Source organism: Nomascus leucogenys, chromosome 20 (genome assembly GCF_006542625.1).
Source record: "Nomascus leucogenys isolate Asia chromosome 20, Asia_NLE_v1, whole genome shotgun sequence".
NCBI lineage: Eukaryota > Metazoa > Chordata > Mammalia > Primates > Hylobatidae > Nomascus > Nomascus leucogenys.
The window spans coordinates 83,085,909-83,100,597 of NC_044400.1; the positions used below are offsets into that span (position 1 = coordinate 83,085,909).

Genomic DNA, 14,689 nt, shown 5'->3' on the forward strand with positions numbered 1-14,689 from the left:
GTGTCTGTTGGTGAAGATTAACACATGGCCCCTGCCGGCCCCGTCTCTCTCCTCTGGTGCCCTCTGGGCTCTGTGTCCCCTGTAGTGATGCTTGGCCAGGGGGCCCTTGCCTGCTGGTCTCTTCCTCTCCACTGTCCAGTCCGGGCTTCCCTGCTTCCTCAGAGCCTCCTGGTCAGACGTGCCAGGAGCCTTGCCTGGGAGCAGGCGGCAGCTGTGGACTCTTAGGCTCCTGGGAACCCCCTGCATTTGCTCTGCCTCTAGCAGGCCAGGCGGCTGTGTGTGCTCACATAGCCGAGCAGCTGGGCCTTGCTCTGGGGCCTTCACACCCACTGTGGCTTCTCCAAAGCACCCCCAACTGCCCCAGCCCCACGCCTCCTCTGCCGTCTGTGCTCAGCATGGCTGACGGCCCTGCCGCCCTCCTCCCTCTGTCTCCGGGTTCCCACCCAGCCTGTGTTCTCAATGCCCCTGCTCTGTCCAGCCTTGTAGAGGCCACCACAGGACTGAGTCCAAGAGTTTTGACTGCTGGCGACGTGCAGGACCCCGTGATGAGGTGTTTTGGGGCAGGGGTCAGGGGACCCACCAGGGTCCCGGGACGGGCCTTTGGGAGGGGTTCCCATGACGGTCCCAGGGACAGGAGCTGGAAGGGGGTGGAGGCTGAGTCTGCACGCACAGCACTATGGGGTCCGTGGCTGTTCGGCCGGAGCTGGACTCAGAAACCGCTGCACAGTCAGAGCCGGGGTGTGAGTCCTGTCCCGCCACTTGGTGGCCGTGGCCGAGCTCCACCAGCCCTCCAGGATCGTCCATCCCAGCTGCCCTCGCTGTGAACTCTTGCAGGTCTGAGGAGCCACAAAGGGGTGATGGTGGGGCTGGTGGCTTCCCCCTCATCAGGTGTGGGTGGCGTCCCTGCCCGGGGTGCACAGTGGGGGACGGGGAAGGCCGTGCTGCCTCACAGGCCCACTCGCTCCTCCCTCTCTGCACCCGACCTGTGCTTCCTTCCTGCCAAGAGGCTTGTCTAGGGGCCGTGGACACTGGGTGGCTGGGCAGGGCCTCTCACCCGGCTGCTGACATGTTGGGAGGGATGGAGGGGGGCCTGGTGTCCACCTTCTGGGTCCTGTGTTTCCTGAGCCCAAGGTTTTAGGGTTCACCATCCACACCCAGGCCTGGGCCAGGCTCCAGGAAGGTTGTGCTCAGTCCTGAGTCCTGGCAGGGCCCCCCTTGTGCAGGCCTTAGGATCCACCGTGTCTCCCCGGGGGGCTGCTGTGACACACAACATGCGTAGTCGCAGGGTTCTGGGAGCAGACAGGGACTTGGAGCCATCAGCTGAAGCCCTGTACCTCCCAGAAGCTGGTCCCACGTGGCCTGGCACTGCCTGGGCTCCCTGTAGGCCCGAGAATGTGAGCCCTGGGCAGCCCTTCCCTCCGTGGTGGCTCCTGGGACAGACCCCTGGGGACAAGAGGGCCCACAGGCCAGGCTACTGCAGCCTTCGCCCTGGGCGGGCACCCTCAGCTCCAGGAGGACGGACGCTCACAGCTCAGGGAGGAGCTGGTTGCCCGGGGCCTGCAGACTCAAGGCCCGCCCGTGCTCAGGAGCTGGTTTAGCCGCGGCAGTGCCCGTGCGAGGCAGACATGATTCCCCAGTGTAAACAGGGAGACAGGGCTCAGGTGGGCGAGACTCCGGGTGGCCCGGTGTTGCGTGCTGGCCACCCACGCCCCGTCTGAGGGACTCTTGCACCACAGCCACGAGCTGCTCTCCTGAAATGGCCATTGCGGCTCACACCCTCCGAAGAGGGTGCAGTGGGCCAGACTGAGGTGTGCTCTGCCTCAGTCCCCCCTTCTGTAAACGGAGACATGAACCCAGAAGCCACTTGGCAGTGCTTAGGGTGCTGAGATGCATTTCATGAGGATTTGCACTTCATGAAAATTTGCTTTTCTTTTTGGCAATTTAGACTCAAGTTTCTGTTCCCTTACTCTGAGATAACTAAGACTCCACAGAATGGAGGGGCAGACACCACGCCCAGCCCCTTGGAGTGGCACCAGCGACACTGGGCAGGGGAGAGGCCTTGGAGGAGGTCAGTCCTGGGGCAGGTGTGGCCATGGCACTGGGGGTGGGGGTGGCAGGACCTGGAACAGCCCTGGGGAACAGGCCAGGCTGAGGGAAGGACCTAGGACAGCCCAGCAGTTTGAGGGGGACCCGCAGAGCAGGGACAAGAGACCATCAACCAGGTGGGGACAAAGGGGTGAAGGGGTGGTGGCAGCAGGGAACAAACTCCTGGGGGCAAGAAGGACACAGCCTGGGCTTGGGACAAACTCCTGGCAGCGAGGACACAGCCCAGGCTCGGGACAGGGTGGGGATGAGAAGTTGTCTTGGGGATTGTGTGCAGGAGGAAGGAAGGGAGAGAGGGAGGACGGCAGAAAAGGAGGGAGGAGGGCGGCAGGAGAGAGAGGGGAGGAGGGAGGAGGGAACAGGGGGAGGGAGGAGGCAGCTGGTGTCCACCCCAGGCCCCAGTGCTGTGAAGTTTCCTGGCTTCCTGGTAACTCATGCTCCTGATGCACGATTGATTTGTGGGTGCCCCACTTCTTAGGAGGGAGGTGGAGATGAAGGTAACCCGGGGATTACTGAATCTAGGTCACTGCCTTGCTGCTTGCTTACTACCGTTGGGATAAGAGGATTGCCACTTCCGGCCTGGTGTGGTGGCTCATGCCTGTTATCCCAGCACTTTGGAAGTCCGAGGCAGGTGGATCACCTGAGGTCAGGAGCTCGAGACCAGCCTGACCAACATGACAAAACTGTCTCTATTAAAAATACAAAAATTAGCTGTGTGGTGGCGGGCGCCTCTAGTCCTAGCTACTCGGGAGGCCAAGGCAGGAGAATCGCTTGAACCTGGGAGGCGGAGGTTGCAGTGAGCTGACATCGTGCCACTGTACTCCAGCCTGGTGACAGGGCAAGACTCTGTCTCAAAAAAAAAAAAAAAAAAAAAAAAAGAGGATTGCCACTCCCTCCCCAGCTGCCTGGGAAGGAGGGACCATGCCTGCCCCTGGGCTGGTGGCCTGGTGGGTAATTCCCAAGGCTCATCCAGCAAGAGCGGAGGCTGCCTGGGCCTCTTGTAGCCTCCTTAGCTGTGGGGACAGAAAAGGGGAGGGGAAGCTGGGACAGGTGCAGGACAGGGAGAAGGGGCTTCCCCACTCCCCTTCTTCCTCGAAGCCCCCTTGCGGGGCAGCTCCTCAGGGCCGTTCCAGGTCTCTGCTGGCCGCTGCCCTCACCCAGTCTGGCAGGCACCTCACATCCCGCTTGTTCTCCAGTCCCACCAGGACTGCCTCTGTCCTCGGGAAGCGTCTGCCCCAGCCTGTGCTTTGCATGGACAGGCCCTGCCCTTCCCTCCTTCAGTGACTCTAGTGAGCCTCATTCGATTCTCAGTCTCTTGTCCCTCCCCAGTCTCACCCTGGACCCCTGTGCTCAGTGGCTACCAGGTTTGTTCTCCCCGGCGGCCGGCGTGGGTTCCCATGGGATAAAGCTGCTTCTGCCACAGTGGGAGTTTGGGGTTCCCCCGGCTCCCTCTCCCTGTGGGCGTCTGCACCACCTTCGACTGTGACCTCTTCTTCCCAAATCCCAAGGCAGGGCCTCCCTCCCAGCCCAGAGAGCCCTGAAGCCCCCATCTGGTCAGTCTTCCTGGAAGCCAGGGGTCCTCACACGGACTACACGGCCCCCACCATGGGACGTGGATGCAGAATCAGGGGCACCTGGTTTGAGACTGAGTCTGCTTCAGCTGAGGCTCCTAGACTCAGGTGTAACCAACTCAGTGGCCACGTGATGTCAGCTCGAGCCAGAAGCCGAGTCGGAGAGGCAGGCGGCCAGGGCACAGTGCCGGGAGGGGGCTCTAGGTACTTGCTCCTGAGCACAGAACAAACCTGTGGCCTGACGAGAGGCCTCCCTGGGGGCCTGAGGATCCGAGCTGACCCTTGGACACCTGGGACAGGCGCAAAAGATGCACACAGCCGCCTCCCCGATGTAATGCCAACCTGGTGTTTACTACCCTGTTTTTAGACTCTCCCTCTTCCTTTAATCACCTAGCCTTGCTTCCACCTGAGTTGACTCTCCCTTAGCTAAGAGCCAGACAGACTCCATCTTGGCTCCTTCACGGCAGCCCCGTCCTCCAGGACTTAACTTGTGCAAGCTGACTCCCAGCACATCCAAGAATGCAATTAACTGATAAGATACCGTGGCGAGCAATATCCACAGTTCCCAGGAATTCGTCTGATTGATAACGCCCAAAAGCCCCGCGTCTATCACCTTGTAATAATCTTAAAGCCGCTGCACCTGGAACTGTTTGCTTTCCTGTAACCATTTATCCTTTTAACTTTTTGCCTATTTTATTTCTGTAAAATTGTTTTAACTAGACCCCCCTCCCCTTTCTAAACCAAAGTATAAAAGAAAATCTAGCCCCTTCTTCAGGGCCGAGAGAACGTTGAGCGTTAGCCGTCTCTTGGCCGCTGGCTAAATAAACGGACTCTTAATTCGTCTCAAAGTGTGGTGTTTTCTCTAACCCGCCTGGGTACAACACCCAGGCTCCGCACAGACCCACCTCGGCCACGTCCTTGACGTTCACCATCTTCTTGGTCTGAGCCACGTGGCCCACGACCCCGATGTCCAGCGGGAAGACGATCTCGGAGTCGGGGGGCACCAGGCAGTCCTCCAGGACGCTGTCCGGCTGCACGCTGAAGAGCCTGGTGGCCAGCTCGGCCACGCCGTTGCGCTGGCGGTACATGAAGAGGCTGCAGCGGTCGGCCTGCAGGAGGGTGCAGAGGCGCCGCAGGATCTTGAACACCACACGCTCCATGTTGATGCTCTCCTGCATGTCCTGCACCAGCTCCAGCAGTGCCGTGCTCTCCTCCACCTGGCAGAGCTCCCGGAGGCTGTGGCAGCCCGGCGGGCACCCGTCCTCGCAGGCTGCGGCCACATTCTCGGGGCTCAGTTTCTTCCCAAAGTACTGGTGGGCAAAATCGGGGTTCTGGTCGAGAAAGCTCCGGGCCTGCTCCTCACTGAGGCTCATGGTGGCTGCCTGTCCCCGGAGACACTGCTGCTCCAGGCACGCGTGGACTCCCAGGAAACCCTGTCATCAGCAAAGTCTTTCTTAGTGAGATTAGGAACCCCGGGGGCGGGTCAGCTGACTCACTCCTACAAATGGGGGCCTGCGCTCCCTCTCCTCAGACCCCGGGACTTCCCGCCTTCCAGGAAAACCAGACCCCGTGGAATGAAGGCTGGGAGTAACTGTTGGGGATCTCCTGCCTGTTGCAGGGGTCACGGGCAGCTGGGCACAGGCATTTGGCTTCCAGCGGACCAGGCCCTGAGAGCTAATCCCCTGAGGAGGTTATCCCACACACAGCATGATGCTTTCTGCTGGCGGAGCTGCCTGAGGGTTTGGGTTGGTCCCACAGGTGGCCCCAGGCCCTCCTGGGAGCCCAGACCTGGGCTGGGGTGTGCTGGGGAGGTGGTGGGGCACTGGCCCTGCCTCCAGGAGATGCAGTTCACCCTGTGCAGGGAGAGGGGGCCGGGTAATCACACCAGGACCCAAATGCCCAGAGGCCAGCAAGGGGACCCTGGACGTGGAGGTGGGACCACATCCACCTTCCCCCACACTCTGAGGGATCCAGAGTCGCTAGTCAGCCTTCACCTGCTGTCAGGCCCCAGCTGGGACAAGCTTCTGGGTGACACCGCTCTGAGGCCACATGGCTGTCGGTGGCAGGAGGACCTGAATGTTGGGGGCTGCCTGGCCACAAAGCCCGGCCTCTCCTCTCCGCTGTCACTGCAGCAAGCCCTGCCTGCTCCCATAGGCCTCTCAGCTCCTGGGCCAGCTCCCTGTGGGCCAGCAGGGGTGATGTGGCCGGAAGCACCTTGGCTGGGTCTGGCATGGGCGCCGGCCTGGTGGGCGGGTGGCAGTGTTCCTGACTTCCCTGAATATGAAAACGCTGATTGAAGCTTTCCAGGCACCTTTGTGCTGCCAGATCCTGGGCTTAAGGTTTCTTCCCATCTTTTCCAGTTTATCTGTCCATGTTGTCACCATACTTTTAACCAGGATGGTTTTCATATGGTTCTTTTACTGCACTCAGCTGGTAGACGTGTGTGCACGCGTGCATGAGTGTGCACATACGTGTGTGCACGGAGTGTGAGTGTGCACACGTGTAGGTGTGTGTGTTCTTGTGTGAGCACGTGTGCATGACAGCCGGGTGCCGTCTGGAGCGCAGAGTTCTCTCAGCACGAGGCCAGGCCCCAGGGAAGCTTCTGCCAGGGCCCTGGGCTGCACCGCGGCAGCTGCCTGTCTCGGAGGCTGCTCTGTCTGTTAGGCAACAGGGGTACCTTAATGGCGCCGGTTCCGGGTTCTTCTCCCTTCCTTGACCGGGCACTGTCTGAACCCGCCAAAGGAGGGCCAATCAGAAAGAAGCATCTCCCGCCTTCCCTTGGGCCCGCCCCACGTAGGCCCAAGGGATATAAAACCCAGCACACCAGCAGCTCTGTCTCTCTCTTCTCTTCTCTTCCCTTCCTTCTCCCCTTGATACCTCCAATAAAGATCTCTTGACCGTGACCGGTGTAGTTTGGTCTCCGCCCGGCCCCTTTCGGCCCCTTTCACTGTCCACAGTGGGCCCAGCTGGGCGTGCGACGTGTGCCCTTGTGCCATGATGTTCCTGCCTCCGCTTAGTCACAAAGTCACTTCCTTTCAAGGATCTGCTGAGAGGCTTCCCCTTTTTCCTAAAAATAGTGAATTCTCACTGGGGACGGGGGAGTGGGGATGCGGGTGGGGGGAGGGGTTGCGGGGCCGCTGCGGTGCTTGGGTTTGGGGCCAGGGTGGAGGGTCGCCTGCTTTGCATTCAGTCCCAGAACAGCCTCCAGAGCCTGCCGGGCGCATTTCCCAACTCCCAGGGACGGAGCTCACATTGGGCCTGGATGTGAGGATGGCGGCCGGGCGGAGCCTTCAGGTTCTCGGTTGCCCTGAGGTCTATGCACGCGCAGCCCCTCCCCACCTCCTTCTTCCTCTGCGGGCTCTTTCCCGTCCCCCAGTTCCTCACAACCCCCTTCTGGACGCCCCCACTTTGCCCCTTGAGTATGTGGCAGGTGCTAGTGCCCCCGATGAAGACGGGTGCAGACGACGCGCCACAGAGGACCACGGTCCCCGCCTGGCAAAGGTTGGGGGGAGGGTCCACAGGAGCCGGGCAGGGGGCTGTCTGGAAGGGGGTCCTCGTCATGTGGTACCTGTGGCTCCTGTCGGGCAGTCTCAGGCTCCCTCCAGATGTGAGGGCGGCACCCGCTCCTGCTCAGATCTGAATACAGCCGAGGACGTTTCTGTGTGTGATGAGGGGGTGCAGAGCCTGTGTTCCTCTGTTGGTTGGGGGCGGTTGGTGCCTAGCGGGATGATCCCGCTCCCACCAGCGGCACGACCACCTGCTCCATGGTGCTTATTTTTGCTTTTTCATAGAGAGGCCCCAGGGCTCCTCTGCCTCCACTCAACAGGAGCTCTTCATCCATTTACCTCCTTGTAGCCCTGGAAGTGCCATGTTGAAACTCCGGACATCCGCCCCTCATCCATAAAAGACTTGGTCCCTGTTCTCACAAGGCCTATAATCTAATGAGGGCAACAGAAGTTTATTTTAAAAATCCCACAAATGCATGGAAAACACTCACTGTGCCCAGGCCCAAGGCTGATGGAGATGCCGGGTGTCCGTGGGTTGGGAAGCCACATGGAGGGGACGATGGCGCAGAGAGCAGAGGGAGCTGGTGTGACGCCAGGCAGCCCTGGCCGGTGAGGGATCCAGTCTGTCTCACTTTAGGGTGGGACAGGTTGAGGTGCAGCCTGGAGGGGGCGCAGGCACCACCTCCTCTCAGCTGGCGCCCCTCACATGTGTGCGTGCTCTGCATGTGGGTCACGCCAGCGTGGGGAGAGACTCCTGCTGCCGTGGGGTGGAGGGGCTTAAATCTCAGCTCCAGATGGATACTTCTCAGCGGGCAGAAACCATCGCTCATCCTTCAGGACGCATCTGACACGGGGCGTCAGAACGTGTTTTGCTTTGCGCGTCTGTGGGTCTTTGCGCGTCTGTGGGTCTTTGTGCATCTGTAGGTCTTTGCGCGTCTGTGGGTCTCAGTTTCTCAATCTCTTGGTGCATCTCAGTCTCGGTCTCAGTGCTGGACACAGGGAGCATTCTGCCCTTGATTATGGGGTTCTTGGTTGATGAGGAGACAGAAAGTGAGCTCACATCTCCATCGCGATGTCTCTGGGCTACATTCTGCTGAGTCTTTCCCTCGTTCTGTCATTTCACCTCTTTTCTGCAAACGTTTTTTTCAATCATGTAAACACTTCTTTTCTAGTGGCCGGGATTTTCTGAGGTCTCCATAACCAACCGAGGTTCCTCAGGGCTCTCCACTTGCCCTGGTCAGAGGGGCCTTGTCCTGGTGCAGCCTTCAGGGGGCTCCCAGGTGGCCACTCTTGCTCAGCTCTTGGGGTTTTGTGCCATGCGTGCGAAGCTTAGTCCTCAGCCAAAGCCCCATGTGGCTCTGTGCAGATCATTGGGGCCTGTTGTGTGCACAGATTCCTCCTCGGCAGATATCTTCCCTGCAAACTGCAGCCACCGCTGCCTCCCCAGGGCCAATCTGTCTTCCAAGCTTCATAAGATCTCAAAACAGTAATTCATTTTTGTCTCCCAGTTTTCCATAACAGCACATAAATAATTGCTATCATAAATTAGTAGAGCCTCATGTAAGGTAATCCCTAATGTGTCTACACAGTGCTCTGCAGATTTTCAAAATAATGAAGATGTTTTCATGTGAATAGGGTGCCCTTGTGTTGTGCACAACCTGAGCAACTGTGCATCTTAGCCCTGTAGAATCCCAGAGAGGCTTTGACTTCCCATGTTGGATGGATCCCGAAACTCTGAAGCAAGCATCTCATGATTAGGAGAACGATTGTAATTTTGCAGAGTCTTTTTAAAAATTATTTTCTCCTCTATTATCCCATAGTGATCATCCATAAAATATTTAAAATGTAGATGGCATGGGTATGAATGTTAGAATGGCAACTCTCTGCAACGGGCGCTGTGGCTCACGCCTGTAATCCCAGCACTTTGGGAGGCTGAGGCGGGCGGATCACGAGGTCAGGAGATTGAGACCATCCTGGTTAACACAGTGAAACCCTGTCTCTACTAAAAAAATAGAAAAAATTAGCTGGGCGTAGTGGCGGGTGCCTGTAGTCCTGGCTGCTCAGGAGGCTGGGGCAGGAGAATGACATGAACCCAGGAGGCGGAGCTTGCAGTGAGCCGCGATTGTGCCAGTGCACTCCAGCCTGGGCAACACAGTGAGACTCCGTCCCCCCTCCAAAAAAAAAAAGAGAATGGCAACTCTCTGGAGAAACAATCACTGAACTGGTAGAAAGGAATGAAATTACAAAGAACAGTTGAACAGAAGAGGATTACCAGCAGATGAGAGCTATGGCTGCCTGATTTAAAGGCGCAGGGGAGGCCCACCAAAAAGGCCACAGGCCAGCCTGGCCAACATGGTGAAATCCCGTCTCTACTAAAAATACAGAAATTGGTTGGGTGTGGTGGTGGGTGCCTGTAATCCCAGCACTCTGGGAGGCCGAGGTGGGTGGATCAGCTGAGGACAGGAGTTTGAGACCATCCTGGCCAATGTGGTGAAATCCCGTCTCTACTAAAAATACAAAAATTGGTTGGGTGTGGTGGTGGGTGCCTGCAATCCCAGCTACTTGGGTGGCTCAGGCACAAGAGTTGCTTGAACCCGGGAAGCGGAGGTTGCAGTGAGCCAAGATCACACCACTGCACTCCAGCCTGGGCAATACAGTGAGACTCTGCCTCAAAAAAAAAAAAAAGCCACAGGAAGGTCCCCCTGTGAGAAGCACTGATTTACCCCACAGCTCCAGAGGATCAAGAGATTCAGACCCTGGGGCTGGTGTCAGTTGGGACTCCCCAGGAAGCAGATGCTGGGAAGCAGGTTCACTGTTGATTTGTTTGGACGTTGGTCCCCTCCAAGCCTCATGTTGAAATGTGATCCCTGATGTTGGAGGTGGGGCCTGGTGGGAGGTGATTGGGTCATGGAGGTGGATCCTTCACAAACAGCTGGTGCTCCTCTTGTGGGGCTGAGTTCTCTCTCTCACCCCCTGTGAGCTCAGGTTGTTAGAGCCTGGCCCCCACCCCCCTCTTCTCCCACCCTGGCATGCTGGGTCCCCTTCACCTCCCCCACGAGTGGAAGCTCCTGAAGCTGTCACCAGAAGCAGACCCTGGTGCCAGACTTCCTGTATAGCCTGCAGAACCGTGAGCCAGAGAAACCTCCTTCTTTACAAATGACCCAGCCCGAGGTGATCCTTTACAGCAACACAGCTGGACTAAGACAGCGTGCCCTGGACTCAGCCTGGACTCCTGATGCCCTGGACTCCAGCGTGCCCTGGACTCAGCCCTGGACTCAGCCTGGACTCCGCCTGGACTCAGCCTGGACTCAGCCTGGACTCCTGACTGATGCCCTGGACTCAGCCTCGGGGAGGACCCTAGAGACCTCCCACTACCGTGAACTGGCATCAACTCACATGCACGAGTCCAGGGAGACAGAACACGCACACAACCAGTTATGAAAGCAACTTTATCACTCACAGGCAGGCAGCAGGGAACAGCAGAAGCCTAGGATCCATGGTGAGCGCGTCCCCGAGGCTCGGGAAAGCTGCCCAGAACGAATGGAGCCTTGTCTATGTGTGCCCCGCTTCACACAGCTGAGGGATCCCAAAGGTGCACTCTGCTCTGGGTTCCACAGCCAGGGGTGACTCACGGGGCTACAGTGTGTGGGACATCCTGCCCTAGGAGGCACAGGAGCAGAGCCAGGGCTGTCCGGCCGGTCCTTCCCTAGACCAGGTGGTTGCATTCCTGGCACATTCTTCAGGTATTCTCGAGAACTACGCATGAGAAGGGAGGGGCTTGTTCATTCCAAGGCCATCTGGGACTTGCCCTGCAGATGCCAAGGCAGAATAGGAAGTGGATTTATGGGATGGGGGCTCCCTGTGAGGGGTAGAAGGGAGATGAAGGAGGAGCAGGTGGGGAACCAGGTGGGGGTGTGGTTGTGGCACCTGTGGAAGGAGAGGGAAGGAAGGTGGCTGGGCAGGACCAGCCTCAGACTGAAGTTCGAGACCGTACTAGCCAGGCTTGGAGGAGCCCTGGGGAAAGAACGCCTTTCGGGGGAGCCCCTGCGCATGGAACGTTCTGAGTCTAGCACCTGCCATTGCCCAAACTGGACTTCCAGCCTTTGGCACCTCACGTGAGGAGCTCAGGAGCTGCTGCTCCACCCTAACAACAAGTCAGCTGAGCAGACTGAAAATCAACAATTCTTCCCACACCCAAAATAGCTTGAAATGTGAGGGTACCTGGTACACCCAAGACTTGAGGGGCTGGTAGGCACTAGCCTGTCAATGACAGGGGCCATGGTTTGCCAGAGCAGAGATGCATCAGTGGAAACCACCTCAGGAGCCTGTTCCAGGGCGGGGAAACCTGAACTGTAGCTGATATATCCCTGGAGGCTCAGTGCGGGCAACTCCAAACTCCTCCGGGGGACCCAGTCATGGCGACACCACAGGGGGACCCAGTCATGGCGGACACCATGGGGGACCCAGTCATGGGGGACAGCACGGGGGGACCCAGTCATGGGGGACAGCACAGGGGGACCCAGTCACGGCGGACACCACACGTGTGTGTTTTACCCCAGGAGTTCTACCACATTCTCACAGTGAATATCAGAGAAAAATCTCATTCCGCAGGTAGGAGGATGGAAAATGGAATCATTTTAAAACACACCAGAACATTCTGTCCTTAACAAGATCTGCCCTCAGGAGAAACTGTTCAACTAGAATATAACCTGCGGGGGAAGAGAAATATCCAACTTCTGCCCCCTCGAGCCATCCTGTCCCACCTAAGAAGGTGAGGGGTGGGCGGCTGAGAAACCCTTGTGAAGTTCACAGCCCAATGCACAGGTTCACTAAAGACTGAGGCCTGGTTAGAAGGTTCTAGAATGCTTCCCCTCCCCCCACATCTTACAACTGCATCACTAAAGGCATCTTTACGGCAGGTCTTTATACTCTGTACGTCATGTCTGGCTATCAAGAAAATATTACAAGACACACTAAAGGGCAAAAAACAAAAACAAACAAACAAACAAAAAACCCACACCAGAATTTGAGGAGCCAGAACAACTATTAAAACCACACATGGCAGTTATGTTGGAATTATCAGACCAGGAATTTAAAACAGCAATTATTAAGATGCCAAGAGCTCTAGTGGGTAAAGTAGACAGCACAGGAACAGATGGACAATGTAAGCAGACAGATGGAAAGTCTAGGAAGGAATCAAAAAGAAACATAAAGATAGAAAACACGGCAACAGAAATGAAGACTGCCTTTGATAGGCTCATTAGTAGACTGGACACAGCTGAGGAAAAAGCCTCTGAGCTTGGGGACAGCTCAGTAGAAATTTCCAAAAGTGAAAGGCAAAGAGAACAATCACTAAAAAAAAAACAGAACAGAATATCCAAAAGCTGTAGGACACCCATAAAAGGTGTAACACAAATAATACCAGAAGCAGAAGAAAGAAAGGAAGGAAGGAAGGAAGGGAAGAAGGAAGGAAGGAAGGGAAGAAGGAAGGAAGGAAGGGAAGAAGGAAGGAAGGAAGGGAAGAAGGAAGGAAGGAAGGGAAGAAGGAAGGAAGGAAGGAAGGGAAGAAGGAAGGAAGGAAGGGAAGAAGGAAGGAAGGAAGGAAGAAGGAAGGAAGGAAGGAAAGAAGGAAGGAAGGAAGGAAGGAAGGAAGGAACAACAAAAAAACTGAAACAATAATGACTGAGGATTCCTCCAAATTAATGTCAGACACCAAACCACAGATCCAGGAAGCTCAGAGAATACCAAGCAGGATAAATGCCAAGACAAAACAAAACAAAAAACTCTGTCCCCGAAGAAAACAAGTAAACAAAATGACACCTAGGCATCTCATATTTAAACTACATAAAATCAAACATGAACAAATTTTGAAAGAAGCCAGAAAAAAACCTCCCAACACCAACACCTTGCCTGTAGAGGAACAAGGATAAGAATGACATCCACCTTCTCTCAGGAACCATGTGTCTGAGTCCATTTTCTGCCACTGTAACAGAATGCCACAGATGGGGTAAATTATCAGGAAGTTTATTTGGCTCACAGTTCTGGGAGCTGGGCAGTCCAGGAGCTTGGTGCTGGCATCTGGCCAGGGTCAGTCTATGGTGAGGGGCAGAGTAGGGACGCAAGCAGGGGAGACAGAGAGGAAATCAGCCTGAACTCATCCTTTTATCAGGAGCCCACTCCCAAGACAATGCACCCACTCCTGAGATAATGGCACTGATCTGTTCACGAGGGTGAGGCCCTCAGGAGCTAATCGCCTCTCAGGGGTCCCATCTCTCAATATTGTCACAATGGCAATTAAATTTCAACAGGACTTTTGGAGAGGACATCCGAACCACAGCACCACGCAGCAGGAAGAGAGCGGAGTGAGATATTTAAAGTGTTGAGAGAAAAAAACCCACCAAGCTAAAATTGTGCACCCCATGAAATTATCCTTCAAAAGTGAAGGAGAAATAAAGACTTTTTCAGGAAAACAAAAATTGAGGGAATTTGTCGTCAGTAGACTTGCCTTGCAAAAATATTAAAAGAAGCTTTTTAGAGAGAGGAAAGTAACATAGATCAGAAACTCAAATCCACATAAAGAAAGGAGGAACACCAAAGAAGGAATAGTGAGGTAAAATAAAATTGTTAATATGCTTCTTCTTAGCTGATCTAACAGATAACAGCTCTAAATAATAACAACAATGCATTCAATTATGTATGGTTCCTTATGTATCTTGCATGTGTCTTACGTACATATACGCTCATGTATGCTTAGACATGATGGAAACAAATGGCATAAATCATGCAAAGGACATGAAGAAGGAATTAAGATTATGTTGTTGCTGTAAGGAACTCATGTTATCTGTGAAGCAGTGGAGTGTTTGAAAGTAGACTTGGATTAATTGGGGATGATATTGCAAATTCTAGTGCAATCACTAATTGATATTCTAAGAAAGGAGAGAAATGGAACTGAGCATATAAGATGCTCAATTAAAATCACAGAAGGCAGAAAAAAGTGGGAAAAAAAACAGGAAAAAAGAACAAAGGCAACAAATAGAAAACGGTAACAAAATGGCAGATATTAATCCAATTATATGAATAATTACTTTGAACATCAATGGTCTAAATGCAACAATTAAAAAAACAGGGATTTTTGGCAGGGTGCGGTGGCTCATGCCTGTAATCCCAGCACTTTGGGAAGCTGAGGCAGGCAGACCACAAGGTCAAGAGATCAAGACCATCCTGGCCAACATGGTGAAATCTCATCTCTACTTAAAAAAAACAAACATGGTGGCATGCACATGTAGTCCCGGCTACTCGGGAGGCTGAGGCAGAAGAAATTTTGAACCCAGGAGGATAATCATTTGAACCCAGGAGGCGGAGGTTGCAGTGAGCCGAGATGGCGCCACTGCACTTCGGCCTGGCGACACAGCGAGACTCCGAAAAACAAAACCAAACAAACAAACAAACAAAAAAAACAGAGATTTTTATATCAGAGTGGATAAAAAATGATACCCAACTATATATTGT

The 14,689-nt window shown here is 55.1% G+C and overlaps 1 protein-coding gene and 1 long non-coding RNA gene across 3 annotated transcripts in view; one reads left to right on the forward strand and one right to left on the reverse strand.

Moving 5' to 3' along the window:
• The window catches only part of PDE6B (phosphodiesterase 6B), a 43,687-nt gene extending 38,635 nt beyond the window's left edge, over positions 1–5,052 (reverse strand). The window contains exon 1 of one of the 2 annotated variants that reach the window (XM_030800845.1): positions 4,580–5,052. In XM_030800845.1, the coding sequence (XP_030656705.1) occupies positions 4,580–5,047 (468 nt within the window). In that variant the 5' untranslated portion in view covers positions 5,048–5,052. The remainder of the gene's footprint in view (positions 1–4,579) is intronic. The other variant, XM_030800846.1, reaches the window with a different exon arrangement.
• The window catches only part of LOC115831733, a 24,276-nt gene continuing 9,587 nt past the window's right edge, over positions 1–14,689 (forward strand). Inside the window, exons 1-2 of the long non-coding RNA XR_004027218.1 lie at positions 1–10; positions 5,102–5,109. This is a non-coding gene — a long non-coding RNA (uncharacterized LOC115831733). The remainder of the gene's footprint in view (positions 11–5,101; positions 5,110–14,689) is intronic.